Source organism: Gracilinanus agilis, chromosome X (genome assembly GCF_016433145.1).
Source record: "Gracilinanus agilis isolate LMUSP501 chromosome X, AgileGrace, whole genome shotgun sequence".
Taxonomy (NCBI): Eukaryota; Metazoa; Chordata; class Mammalia; order Didelphimorphia; family Didelphidae; genus Gracilinanus; species Gracilinanus agilis.
Genome location: NC_058136.1, coordinates 60671879 through 60686724, shown reverse-complemented (window position 1 = coordinate 60686724; position 14846 = coordinate 60671879). Strand labels below are relative to the sequence as shown.

The window sequence follows — 14846 nt, the reverse complement described above, 5'->3', positions numbered from 1 at the left end:
CCAGCGGACACTCAAAAGCAATCTGAACTTCTAGCTGATTTTTCCACAATTAACGAACCAGGTTCAAAACTTGCGAAAAAGAATGCCGGAATCGCTGCTTTCTCAACTAATACTGATACTAACGTACCGGTACTGGGCTAAATGCCATCTCATGGGATCATCCGGGAACTCTAGAAAAAGCTATAAATGAAACCTAAATGCTTGGGGGAGGGGGGACGCGTCAACGGTTTATTTAAAGTTCCGCCCCACCCTTTAGCAGACAGTTCATTAATAGGAGTGACCACAGTAGAACAATCAATGGAGACTAAGAGCTGCATTCAAAATGCAAGTCCTCCAGACCACGACCACCTACGCCCAAGCGGCCCGCCCGGCCCAGGAAAGTTCAAATGCGGGAAGGTACTTGGCTCAACTAGCCAAAAGGTCTTTTGGGGGTCCCAATCCCGCATAGCTCCCAGCGGAAATAAAGGAGCAACCCCGAAGTCAGCCGGCGCGGCTGCTAGCTACTTTCCAATCGCTTTCCAGACAGTTCGGAGACGGCTGGAAAGTTAAAACGTGAATAGCAAACAACTAAGGAGAAAGTGAAAATTGACACCTCCGGAAAGAGACCCCCCAAGGCAGCAGCGAAGGAAGTAAAACGCCGGGGGCCACGGAGCCCGAAATGGGCTAAAAGGCCAGGGTGTGGCCCTCGGGCTGGCCAGAGCTAACCAGAAAAGGGGGGGGGGAGGGTTGCGCAGATTCGGGGCCCCAACAGCTCACCCTCCCTCTCGGGTGGGAAAGGAAGAGCTTCGGGGTGGGGAAGGGGGGTGGCCACCCTTGGAAATTTCCAACTCCTTCCCCGGCCCGGGACATCTGTACTGAGTAGAGGCGCAAGTCCCTGCTGCCCGCGCCAGTCACCCAACCACGGGAAGCCAGGGGGAGGGGGGGCCAAAGGCAGAGCGCCGGGCCGGGGCTCCCCGAGAGCCGAACTCAAATCCCACACTTGCTAGCTAGCTGTGGAACCCTGGGCAAATCACTTCCCCGTGGCCTGCCTCAGTTTCCTCCTCCGGAGCATGAGGGCGTGTCCTCGATAGCATCTAAATTCCTTCTCCCCCCCCCCCCCGACTCGCAATCCCCGGGGGGAATGATGGCTGCCCCCCAGTGGAGGTGGAACGCAGCGGAAGCAGGGGGAGGGGGCGCCCCTAAGAATCGGAGTCTCGAGTGTCCCTCCCCCGCCCGCTTGGGTCACCCCACGGGCGTAAGGGAAGCAGGACTAACTAGGCGGGATCTGGGGGGGCAGCTGTGCCGCCTCGGCGCCCAGGGCAGTGCAAAACAGCCCGTGGGCACCGGGCGGACGGCCGCCTAGGTACCTGTGCTGTCGGCCACGTTGCCCACCGAAGACGCCATCGGGAGCCTCCTAAGGGAGGGCGGGCCAGGGGGAGCCCCGCGCCGCCGCGTCCCGCCGCCGCCGGGGTCGCCTCCGAGGTCGGCGACACGGACGGACCAGACCGGAGGCGAGCAGTAGTGCCGGCCGGCTGAACTGGCCGGAACGGTTTCGACAGCAGCAGAAGCGACGCTGACAAAGCTCTGCAGGGCGGCGCGAGGTCGACTTCCCTCCCCAGCTCTAGGCTCTTGAAATGGCGGCGGTGGCGGCGGCTCCCTGCCCAAGACAACACCAGCCGGAACTACTTCCCGCTATAATCGAGTCCCTAGGCGGAGGAGGTGGCGCGAGGCCACCAAGTAATTACAATGAAGGGGGAAGTACGCACTGTATGTAGTCTTCCGCGGATGGGGGGGGCGGTGGGGTGGGGGTGGGCATTGCGACAAACAGGAGCTGGGGCCGGGGCGCATGCGTGCCGCTCGGGCAGCCCCCATCCGGAGCCCGCGCCCAGCCCTTCGCTGGCTCCCGGAGCTGGCCGGACACGCCGCGGCGCAAGTTAGCGGCTAGGGAGGGCAGTAGGGAAGAAGAGAAGGCGGGCCGTTCGTGACGGGCCGGGGGTCTACAAGGCCTTGGAAAGTGGGCTTTAGTCGGCCTCTTCCTCTCCCCCACCCCCTCCAGCGCTGTCCAGGGCTTAGTCATCTGCCATCTGCCCGATGCCAGTACGGGCCCTGGACCCCGAGAAGCCGCGCGGGGGCGGGAGCGAGGCGGAGAGCGGCACGGGAAGNCGCGGGAAAGTCACTGGCCCCGCCCTTGGCCCGGCCTGCCGGACCCTCTCTAGGCCCGGCCGAGCTCCCTCCCACCCCCCACGCCCCTGATCCCAGACTGTTTTAAGCGGGACGACCCCGGAGCCCAGCTACCTGCCGTGGCCAAGAAGTGAGAAACTCACCAGTGCCACCCGGACTGCCAAGTTAGGGTGCATTGTGGGAAGAAAGAAGGGAAGTAGGGTTCCTTGTGGCTTGGACGGTCAGAGATGGCTTCAGGGAGAAGTGAGAAGGCACAAAGGGCCCGGGATTAGAATCTAGAGGGCGGCAGGCAGAGTTCCCCTGGGCCTGGGGGAACGGGAACTTAAGTTTGGCTAAATAACGGTGAGGCAGACGGGTGACCTTGAAAGACTGTTTGGAAGTGGAGCTGGCGAGGCCGCTAGAAGACGCGCCTTGTGGCCGCGTAGCCCAAACTACCGTGGTGCCCGGGGAAATGGAGAGGGACTTTTCCTAGGAAGAGTCCAGAAAAATGGAGGCAGGAGAGTGCACATGCTGTTATCCAGAGGTCAAGGAGGATGAACACAGAGGGAAAACTCAAAAGGAGACAGTCATTGGGGACCTTCAAGAATTCCATTAGAATGGACAAAAGCCCGGGCCTGCTCCCAGAGCCCCACCCTTTCTTATACTCCCAATTCTAGGGACCTTCCCGAACAACGTGCATTTTTCTCTCCCTTCTCAGCTGGGATTGAGAACTGTAGCATCTGCATTAACCCATATCTGTGCCCACCTCTTGAGAATGTCTTGTAGAGGAGATTCCTGATATGGTGACAGGTTGGACCCCACAGGCTTCCTTTCAAGGAATAAATTCTAGCACGAGTTCTGGAATAGAATCTAAGGCTATCCGCTCCCCATTAAAGAGACAAACCATCCGAAGGAGAGTTCAAGCTAACATTGGTATCTCAGATGAAGTTAGAAGGGTCTGTTGGCATTAAATGCCATATACAAGGGGGGGGGCTGTCCTCAAAAAACTTGGGGTCTAATCTAGCTAGAGGACTTGCTGAATATCCAGTCACATGACACCTCATAGATCATAGAGGCTTCTGGGTAGACACTGCTGGTCATAACATTTGGGGCCACCTTTGCTCACCTCGGAGTAGAGGAGGAGACCCACTTTTTAAATAGCTGCTTTTGGTTTTCTGCCTCACGATGATTACTGTTTTTTTTTTCTTTTTCCTTTCCTTGTACTGGCAACAAATTTCCAGAAACATCTAGAAATAAATATCTTCCTTAATTATCACCATCTCTTTAAATGTTTGTTTGGTCTCAGTCATGACCCATTTGGGGCTTTCTCAGCAAAGAGCCTGGAGAGGTTTGCCATTTCCTTCCCCAGCTCTCCAGGGTCACAGGCACCACCACCAGTAAGTAAGTGTCTGAGGCTGGAATTTGAATCGGGAAAGATGAGCCTTCCTGACTCCAGGCTCTACCCACTGCACCATCTCAGTCCCCTAAATTAGGAGAGAGCTCAGAAGTCAGCTGTGGTCCCTGTCAGACTCAACAGTTCTAGTTGGTGAAGCTGGAAGGAAGGGCTTCAGAGTTCATCTCATGCAATCTCCTCACTTTACAGATGAGGAAACTGACTAGGCCCTGGTCACACAGGGGGTAAATGCCAGAGCTGGGACTACCCGAGGCTCTCACAGACTCCAGGTCCCTCTCTGTAGAAACATGCAATCGGAGGGTGGGATTCTTCAGCCAGTTTCACTTTGCGAGAAGCCTTCGCAGGAATCTCTTTGCATTGGCCAGGGACTGAGCGCAAAAATACCCAAGAGAACAGAACAGAAGGGGGCCTCGTGATCAGACATGAGACATGAGATTGTGGCCCACAGAAACTGAAGTGAGGCCATATAGAGCTGCCATCGCAACCAAGGCCAGACCCACTTCACAAAAATGGAGAGGTTGCGGATATGCCTTTTCACGGGCCTGACACCTGCTTCATTGAGCTAGCTTAGCTCCAACCAGCATGACCGCCCCCCAGAAAAGCCCTTCTAGGCCTGGTGCTGCATGCTGAAGATAAAGCGAAGGGAGGCCAGCACCGGGGAGGTCAGTCCTTCTTAGCTACCCTCTTTGGTAAACTGCAAAGGGAAGGCCCCTAAGGGCTACATGGACTCCCTCCTTTTTGCTCTCTTCACAGAAACCAAGCCTCCTGATTCTGGCCTCCATACCATGCTCTCTTTCATGCTGCCTCTCACCCTTTTGGGTCTGCTGTTGGCGGGAGGGAGGGGTGCTCACCCTTTAAACCATCGCTTCCATGCAGATGGCTCCCCAGTCAGGATGGATTGCCAAGCTCCATAGCCTCTTCTCCAACAGCTTTAAAAACACCCCCACCTCCATGTCGCAGCAGCACTGAGTCCCAAACTGTTGGATTTAGCCACAGTGCTAACATGCATGCAAAGGCAGCTTGGAAGGCTTTGACAAGTTGAGTGGGAGTTGAGGAAGTGAAAATGATGAGTCCACACAGCTCTGCCTAGATCCCCAGAACCGAAAGTGTGTGCTACATCTGTCAAGGTGAACCGGCAAGGCCCTTGTAAGTCATGTGGTACAATGGCCTCATTTTACAGATGAACAAACCGAGTCCCAGAGATGGTAACCCGCTAAAGGCAGTAATGGCAAAACCAGGATTCAAACCCAGCACACACTTCCTACCTGTGTGATCACGGGCAAGTCACTGATCAGGAACCCATTGAACTGGAGCGTGCTATCGCAATGGTGATTCTCCCCGGGAATTGTGACTCGATCCAAGAGCATGGGGTGGGAGGAAACAAAAGGATGGAGCTATTTGCTTGTCTCCCCACCTCATCCTCTCCTTCAGCTCTCAACAGGCAAAGGGCTGTGATCGGGCCCCGGGCAGGGGACAGGAGAATCAGTGTGTGCCTTCGTGCTGCCCCCCTCCTAAACGCTGCCAAGGGGCAGAGCTCTGAATTTACTGCTGCTTTTGTTTTTCCAGATCCGCCCGCCATCAGGGATGTCTGTTGAGAACCCACAGTGTCCAGCCACGTGTTCGTCACAAGATGAAATGGCACAAGTTGTCCTATGTATGAAAAGCTGCCATTTAGGGAGACAACACCACCCACAGTAAATGAAGAACTAGAGCAACCGATTGCTTAGCACCGGGCCCACCGGGGGAAATGCACGCAGGACGTAGACACGCGACTCAAAGTCAGGCTTCAATCCAGTCGAACAATTTTATTATTTTTTTATTAAGCATTTGTTAAGACCCGGCCCTCACAATGAAATGACAATTCATTAGGGGAGAAAAGACAGATACACAAATAGCGACAGTACAAAAGAAAAGATGCCAAGTGCATCCACAAGGGGAGAGCTGACGGGGTGTGCCCGCCAGTCAGGGAGAAACAACACAGGGTGGGTTGCATCTGAATGGGGAGGGCAGAAAGCAGGGGGGGGAGGGGGGAGGGGGGAGCAAGGGAAGAAGCATTTATATAGCACCTACTATGTACCAGGCACTGAGCTAAGTGCTCGTTACATTTGATAGGAATCAGACCTTGACTGAGGGACAAGGTTTCTTTTTTTCTTTTTTAAAATTCAGATTTCTTTTCAGTTCTGAATTCACACCTTCCTTTCCCCCAGGCAGAACCTGGGGCAGGTCAAGCTTGCTTTCCGTGCTTACTGTGACCTCAAATTCTCTAAGATTGCTCCTCCAGGGAGCGGGCCACAGAGACCCTTTTGGACTCCTTATCATTCATGTTCTACAAGGGGCTGGTCTAGATGTGATTCCCTCTTCTCAAGCCCACTCCAAGCTCAGCAGCCAGTCAGGACAAAGAGACAAGGTCACCTAGCCTACAGCAGTTCTGGGCTTCTACTAGAGCTGGCCAGATGATCTTTTGGGGGCAGGAATTATATAAGATAGTCAAATGTGAAATCTTCCTAGTCATACTCCTAACTTCAGGATGACTTTTACTGTTAAATATGTATTTTGAAACTGGCTGCATTCCAGGCCCATATGAGGGGAAGCAGCATGAGAACTGGCAGATTGGAGCCCAGCTGGAAGAGCCCTTCGGAACTGGGCTAAGTGTAAAATTTGCTGGTAGTCAACAGCAAGCAACGCCATCGGAGATGAAAGGAATGTCGACTGTGGAGAGGACAGCTTGGAAAATCGAGACAGAAGACAAGGTAGGAAGGCAAGGCATGAGAGCATCCCAGGCAACCGACCGGTGATGAGGGCTGGGACCAGGGTGGCACGATCGGGGCTGAAAAAGAGGGGACGGTTTTCTTGGAGAAAGCAGAATTTAACACAAAATGTAAGGACTTGCTGAGACATCAAGGAAGGAGAGAAGAGTCCAAGATAAGAAGTTCGGCTCTTTAGTGAGCAGAATGATGGTGCCATTCGCTGACACAGGAAATGGAGTTTGAGGAGAGAAGATTCGCTCAGTTCTGGCCAAAAGTGTATCAAAGCAATCATTCCAGGCATAAAGGCATAAACTCTCATAGTTCTGGCCAAGACCTAGGCATAATTTGGACTGTTACTCCAGAGATCCAGAGGCCAGACCTATCAAGGAGCAAGGAAAACCTCCCACAGATCAGCCTGTGGTTTAGCTGGAAATACTGGCCCCTTCCCAGTAGGGCAACATTTGGGAGCTTCAGGTGACAATTGCTGGCCTGGGTCTCAGCAGAGGTCTGCAGCAGGCAGACAGAATGGGAAGTCATAAGCCTAAAAATAAAAAAAGACAGGTGGGAACTATGGGAAGGTACAAGATTGCCGCAGGAGACTGCTGAAGAGAGCAGAGAGCAGGAGTCTGAGGACGAAAGCCTCGGAAAGCATCCTCTGATTTAGGGAGCTCCGAAAGGGGAAAGAGGGAAAGACGGAATACCGTGTCACTAAAGTCAAGGGAGCATTAACGACTGACTAGAGAGGAGATCGAGCAGAGAGAGAGGTCTGAGAACAAGGCAATGGATTAGCCAAAAGGAACCAGAAGCCAGGTAGGGATCCCAGAAGTGAGTGTAGGGAAGCAGGTGAGATGGTAGCAGGGTCAAGCGAAGAGGTTTTTGTAGGCCAGAGTTAAAGAGCTGGCAGGAAGAGAGAGACGTGAGAGAAGGTGTTGGACGATGGGCGAGACGAGATCCAGAACAGGACAAAAGGGAACTGGACAGAGGGCAGGCACACGTGATAGATGATAGATAGATAGATAGATAACAAGGAGAAGAGACTCGAGCGAAGCTCCAGAAGCTTGCAGCTGTGAAGAAACGCAAGAAAGAAGTGAATGTGAGATAGCTCCTCGGTACAAAAAGCCAAGATGGTCCTGCTGAGAATCAGGGGCTGAATCAAGACGGGGCTGTAGAAGAGTGAAGCGAGTCTAGATCAGTCATTTGGGGAAAGGGATATCAGGATTCAAAAGGAAAGGAAGAAAAGGCTAGCCACGAAGCAGTGGGTCTCTACGCCCCAAGCCAGGAGCCTCGGCCTGAGGCAAGGGGTAAGTGGAACATTTGAGGGCACAGGAAGCATGAGTCTTTTGTGGTAAGGGGCAAAAGTGCCAAACGCAAGCTGCCCTTTTAATAAATGTTCCCCCCTGGCAAGGAGAAACCAAGAAATGAAGCCAGAGAAGGAAGGGAAGCTTGAGACAGGATGCAGAGGGACTCTGTGAAAATCAGACGATGACATCCAACCCAGTAAGGTCAGGAAGGAAGCTTTATTATTGCTTATGAATAATTTAAAAAGAAAAAAACTCAACCGTGTTCACCTCGTGACTCAGTCAGACACTGTACACAATATATACATAATCAGGGGAAGGTAAAATGCCAAAGAGGGCCTAAGAAAGAACCTCATTCATCAGAGTCCAAATCACTGTCTGCAGCAATTGAGTGGCAGTCCTCACTGTCATCCTCATCCTCAGACAGACGGACTTGGCTGAGGACACTGGGCCCCCCACGCTGTTCTTCTTCCTCCTCCTCCTCTTCCTCCTCTTCCTCCTCCTCCTCCTCTTCCTCCTCTTCCTCCTCCTCCTCTTCCTCCTCCTCCTCTGAGACATCATATCCACCTATGCTGCTAAAGCTTGTATCTCGAGTATTTGATTTGGGGTCAGGCTCCTCATAGCTCCCATAACTGAGGAGATAAAGTCAGACGCTCACCTAAGGGGAACTCAGGGGATGCCCTCACACTTTCCACCCTCCGAGCAGCAAAGTGCCCTTCCCTGGAGGCCCCAAATAAATGCTAGGCCTGGCCACGAGTGCCGTCCTGCTCTCCAGAGCCCATTTGCAATAACTTTCTGGAGATTTCACAGACAAGGAGCTTAGCTTAGCTAGAAGAGATGCCCTTTTCTGCCACTCTGCCAAAATCAGAGCATGTAGCCCTGCCCCTGGACAGGCCCTCCTTGCCCTGCCTTCCTCCGGCTGATGCCCATTACCTGATGTTGCTGTCCTCCATCCCGTGAGATGTCTCAGCACCATCTCCCTCATAGGACATCATGCTCTCATCATTATCCATGCCCATTCTTGTGTTCTCTTGTAGCATGTGGGGCTGTTTGGGCCTCATTCCACCAGACTCCATATCAGAATCACTGCCACTCTCACTCAGCTGGATAGCTGTACAAATGGGAAGGTATCAGTTCACTGGCCCATACCTGCCCGAACCCATTTCCCACACCTCCATGCCTTGGCAGGCTGAGCTGGCCAGGTGGCCTCTGAGCCTTTAAAACAATGATTGGAGACTAACTTGTTTGCATTTCTTCCCTCAGGGCTGGTGGGAACACAACTGCAGAATCTGAAGTTTCAAAATTGGAGTTGAATTTCTTTTCTTTCCCCCAATAGTCCATCATCTCCATCTGTTTCACCTTCATCAACCATATTTCACCTGTACCTAATATAGCATTTCCTATTTTGAAATGTTATTTTCTCTTAACCCTTAACAAAGGGTCATATTGAACACAGTACAGAACTCGCAGCCCTGCCAATATTCCAACTGGACTTCTCTAGCCAACCTTCCCCCGCCTCCCCACCATACTCGGCATCTTCTCCACACAGCCACGAGATACCTACTTAGGCATGACACCATAAGGAAGAGAGGTGATGTCTGGGAAGGCTTTGAGCATAGTCAGTAGCTTTCAGGTGGCCATGGTGGGCCAGATGGCAAGAGACTAAGACTTACAGGAAAAAGGATTATCTCCTTCGTCATCACTCCCAGCATCTTCCTCCTCGTCCTCCACATCGGACATAAGCAAATCTTCGTACAAGACGCTAGACTGAGGCTGTTGTGCAGATCCCTCCTCTTCATCTGCATCTTCTTCCTACATCCCAGATGGGCAAAAAGATTGTCACTCAGAGGCACGGTAAGGCCCAGACCAGAAGCCCCCTCCCCTGCTCATAAAGACAGACCCGAGTGTTTTCGAGAGCTTCACTTCTTTAGCTACTCTATTACACAGTTCAGATTTGGCTCAGAGCTATCGCTTTGAGGATTAGCCTGCCCTGCCTCCTATCATAAAGACACAAGCAATCAGAGGCTATCTATAAGCATACTCACTGGGGCTGGAGTCTTATGTTTCCCATCCTCCTCCTCAAACCTGCCAATATCTACATCAGAGTCTTCCTTGCCCAGCCTACCTCGGCCCTGGTCCATCTGAATAAGGAAGACAAACAGCACGCCACTGAGTGGAATGCCAGCAGAAGGAGTGGTCACCCAGACCAAGTGCCCCATCAAAGAATAACCAGCCAAGCCCACTACTAGTAGGGACTGCTTGTGGAGTTTCGGCTCTGGGGACTTTGCCCTGAGAGTTCCTTCTCCAGGATAGATCCCCAAGGCTAGAGTGAGACTCCAGAATGCAAAAGTCCCTACTCCAGTGGGCCGCCTTCTTCTTCCTCTAGAATGGGAGGGAGGGAGGGAGGGAGAACTTTCTTTTAGAATCATAAGCTTGCGTTAGCTCAAGACAAATGACCACAGAGACCTCCCTGGGCTTCTCACCCCTTTCGCTGTGGCCCCCTGCAGAAAGCTAGAAGAATTCTTGGCCTGATGCCACCTAGAGAACATTTTTTTAGTCAGCTCCTGAAATTAGTTGGGTCTTTCCCAAGATCTGTCCTTCCCTAAGAAAGAAACCGCTCTATAGCATTTCCCTTGAGCAGCCCCGCACCAGCTTCCCCTGACAGTCACTTTTCACATACCCATACAGTTACGTACAGTTCTGCTGTGGTGTCCATTCGGGACCTCCATTTCTCTACTCTTGGCTAAGAACCCATTTCGAGAGGGCAACAGTTCTCACCTGTACCCCCCTCTTCTCTGGAGTAGTAGTTGGTGTGTCCATGGCAGACATATTGCTTTCGTCTTGGTAGACCGAGGCATCTCGAGACATACTGAGGGACGTGTTCGTATCGTACAGATCAGGAGGCTGTGGTACAAAACACAGTTCCATAGCATCTCTTCAAGAAGGGAGTAAGAAAAGTTTCGAGGATGTGCCATTAAGAGCATTCTGAGAAGAAAAAGGCCCAGCAGCCTGATCCTGAAGGGAATCGAGGTAAAAAGAAAGCCAGGTTTGGAGGGATTTAGAAACCTGCCAGGTCTCGGAGCCCATCCTCACAGTAGGGCAGCGTCTGAGGCATGCCCAAAACGGGCAACGTCAAGGCTCTTCATTCTCTCCTCGGCCTCATCTACCTCTTAGCGGCCTACGAGGTCAGTCAGCGGTAACTTATGTGACTGCTTTAGAGATGAAGAATGTGGATAAGGCATTTCAACACAAACAAGAGGACAGAACAGTTTGCAGACTCTTTTCTGTAGTACCAGGGAAACTTGAAGAAAATAAGAGAAAAAAATAAATCATTCCTGATGGGGTTTGGAAAGAGTGACCGAAAAAAAAGGACCAAAGTGCTGAACAGATTTTTTTTTTTTTTAAAACATAATCAACGATCAGCATAAACAAGTAAAGCCAGTATAACCAAGCCTCTAGATGCCATCTAAGACGGAAAAGAACTCTCTGACTCCAGAAAGAGCCAACGTCATTCTGCTAATTCCTCCCCTCCAAGCGTGCCAGCTTCCTTTCATTACGGCTTAGCTAAGTAGAGCCAAGGATGAGTCGAAGGGAGGCAGACAGCTCTGGGAGAGGAATGGATCACCTGGCTCCCTGTGAGAGATAGGCCATCTTTGAGTTAAACAGGTCTCATGGTGATAGAAAAACCGAGTAAGAAGCCCATTCTCTGAGAAGAGGGATAGGCAGCCGGGAGAACCAGAGGGCCCAAGAGCTACAGCCACCAGGCTTCTCTGCTCAATAAAGGCCTTGAAGAAAATCCTCACAGGGAACACCGGGAAATAAGCCAGTCTGGGAACCAAAAAGGACCAGAGGCTCTTGAGGGAGTAAGTCTGTCAGAAGAAGTGGCTCTTGGTCACAGCAGCCCTCAACATTGAGTACATGTCAAAAAAGGCCCCATGTCTGCCCTCTTCTGAATTCAGCAAGATCACCAGCAGCCAAAGCGCTTACTTGGCTTGGCCTTGGAGACAAGAAAACCTCCAGGGGCATGCAGGGAAGGGATCAGAATCCAGTGCTCCTCCCACTTTGCACAGCACATTCCTGGTCCTCACTCACCTGGGGAGTATAAGGCCCTGGGGTCATTGGGTCTAAACTTTCCAAGTCAGCCTCTTCCAAAGCTGCTTCCTTAGCTGTACAGATGTCTTTCTCAAGCTGAGTCAGATGTTCATCGTACTGGAAAACCAACCAAAATGTCATCAAAGAGCCCAGGAATGGAAAACGGTTTTTCAAGCTGGGCCCAAGGGAAGCACATCTTGCCACCTACCTCGGAAAGAGTCTGATGACAAATGTTCACGATCTCCTGAGCAGTTTTGGTGTACTGACTATCTGAACCTAGAACGAAAAAGGAAAAAGTCATAACCTTGGGTGCTGCTGTCACTTCTGTAGTTCTCCATGCTGGCATTTCACTGCCATCTTAGGAGCGCTTTGCTGATCTTGGGCAAGTCACTAGTCCTCTCAGGGCCTCAGCCTCCTGCTCTGCAAAATGAGTACCTCCGAGGGCCCTCTGGCTCAAACCCCGTGAGCCTCTGACCTCGAGCTTGGCCTTTAGCTTCGTTATTTGGAGGTGCTTAAATGGAGATGCTTCCCATAAAAGGGTGGGAACAACTGACAAGAGGGAGAATTGTTACGTTGGTCTCCCCTATTTGCCAGAGCACAAAGCAAAGGGACACGGTCTGTTCACGTGACCCTCCAATGATGCAGCCACACCCATCGCAGACTTCTTTGAGTACAGGATAACCAACCTATTTAAGGTAACGGCCCTCTCAGAGATTCACTGGCACGTGTCCATTGGAGCTGTCCCCACACAAACTGCCTGTCCCGAACCCAAATAGCAGAGGGCAATGCCACCAGTCCCAAGTCAATGATTCCCCACAATCAAAAGTTAGAACATCGGAGCTACCGGGAACACACGCCACATAAGTGAGAAGAGAAGCTTAACAATTCAGGAATCTGGAGAGTCCTTATCACTTGTGGCCTTAAGTGATTCTTCCAGGGGGCCCTCCAAAACACGGAGGGCAAGAGACGCCGTCTCCTACGGGCCGCTGGCAGACTACAACAGTTAACGACAGGGGCTTCACCAGGTCAGGGTTCTCTTGAAAGGGCCAGTGAGGCCAAAAGGCTCTTCTAGTCTCTGCTCTTCTACTTGGGTCAAATCCAAAGAGGGAAGGAACAAAGAAGTGCTGGCTGCTGCTGACCAGGGAAATACGCTCAGCTTCACGACACTGAACAGATCTCAATCTGTCAGCGGCTCAAGTCCCTCATTTCTAACATGAGACCGTGTAGCTATTTCTTGAGGTACCCAAGAGGGAATAATACCCCTGCATCTTGGATATTTTAGCAAAGACACAGATGAATGTGCATAATCCCCCAACTTCCCTCCCTCTCTCTTTCTTGCTCTCAAAAAGCAACTCCAAACAGCTTACTGGAGAAATTAAAAGTAGTCCTCCTTAACAAGTAGCCTCGTTCAGATCAAACGAGGCTCTGGCAGAAGTTCTAGGAAGCTGGGCTCAGCCAGAACTGGAAACTATTCCTGTCGTCATCTCTAAGTTTCCCTCAATAGCAATGTCACTAGAAAAACGGGCAGTTCCATGCTCAGTGTTCCCCGTTAGAGGAATAGTCCAACATCATGAACAAGTGATCTGGAAAGCTCAGCAGGGCTGCACCAAGTTTGAGCCTAAAATGGATGATACGATCAAGGAGAAAAAGAGGATTTCATACGTGGGAGACAGGCAGATCTTTCCTCCTCAGAGATTAAGCCCCAAATCCTGCTCTGATGATCTACTGGGCCAACGTTCCCAGGAAGCTTCAGGAACTCTAGTGCCGATGTTCTCTCTCAACAGAATTTGGGGATTTTGTCAAGTCCTTTAGCTAATCATCACCCTTAGTTATTTATTCTCCCATTAATCCAATAGCAAGAACCATTCACCTAACAGGGAAATCAATTAACCTCAGTTAGAGGCAACGAAGTGATGTGATGAATAGAGCACTGGACTTGGAGGCTGGAAGACCCCTGCACAAATCCTGCCTCAGAAACTTGCCAGTGGTGTGACCCGGGGCAAGTCACTTCCTCGACCTGTTTCCTCATCTACAAGATGAGGCTAATAACACAGGCTTCACAGAGTTGTGAGAATCAAGTAATATAAGTAAAGGACTTTGCAAATCTTAATGCACCATATAAGTTATTAATTTATTCCTCTTCTTCCTCCCACCGTGCCAAAACAAAAAATGGATCAACACCTTGACAAGTAAAATGGTGTGGCAGAAGTATATTTGCTGACATTCATCATGTAAATCTCTTTAAAGCCTATTTTTCTGGAGCCGCCACATGGGACTTTTTCAGGGCTTTGGTAAGAAATCTACCCAGCAAATTTCTGCAGAAATTAAAGCTGGTAAATCACTAAGAAATGGGGCCTAAACATTCTTTGACCTTCAAACAAAATTTTTAAAAAGTTATCAAGTGATCGGAGAGACCGAGGAAAGGGAAGAGACATTGTGTTGCATCCGAGGTCTTTTGTTATTACATAGTATATACAGGCGGAGTGCAAATATCCCAGGATCCCAAATGAAGAGACAAGGACTCCTGAACGCACTCACGACAACTCTGGAACTGGGCAATAACTCACTCAAACCTGGGAAGAGGGTGTAGAATCTACACTCGGGGCATTTCGGATGGGCATCTGAAAGGGCCAATGATCAATATCCATTTGTTGGGGCCCTCATTTAGAAACTTAGATCTTGGTTTAAACTAAGATTCCTGCCAAATAGAAACCATAGGATGAGGGGAGTAACTTCTACTGGTTTCTCAGCAATATTATTTATTTCACTAAAAAGAGAAAATCTGTTTCAGACCCAACCCAACTCAAGTTATTCAAAGAGCAGGTTCTTTTGTTTGAGACCATATAACAGTCTCACGACTCCCTCTGCCCCCACCACCACCACCACCACCACCACCCCAGGCAAAACCGCCATTATTACAAGGCTCCAGTGTGTCTTAAATACCATATTAACCAATAAACTAAACTTGATTACCTAATCATCTTCCTTCATAACATTTAAAAGAAATCATTTGGCCTCAGAATCTTCGGATTAGTCAAATTCGCTGAGCAGCAAATAAGGGGAAAGTGGAACCACGCATCATTTAGGTTTACCTCTCTAGTTTGACGAGGTGGGGGGGGGGGGGGGGAGAGACAGAGACAGAGACAGAGAGAGAGA

The 14846-nt window shown here is 50.8% G+C and overlaps 1 protein-coding gene across 1 annotated transcript in view; it reads right to left on the bottom strand.

The window, feature by feature from the left end:
- Positions 1-5343: 5343 nt before the first annotated feature.
- TAF1 (TATA-box binding protein associated factor 1) overlaps positions 5344-14846 on the bottom strand; it is a 41706-nt gene continuing 32203 nt past the window's right edge. Inside the window, 7 exon segments of the mRNA XM_044682857.1 lie at positions 5344-8230; positions 8532-8709; positions 9272-9410; positions 9644-9739; positions 10377-10502; positions 11691-11807; positions 11899-11966. Coding sequence (XP_044538792.1) covers positions 7951-8230; positions 8532-8709; positions 9272-9410; positions 9644-9739; positions 10377-10502; positions 11691-11807; positions 11899-11966 — 1004 coding nt within the window. The 3' untranslated portion in view covers positions 5344-7950.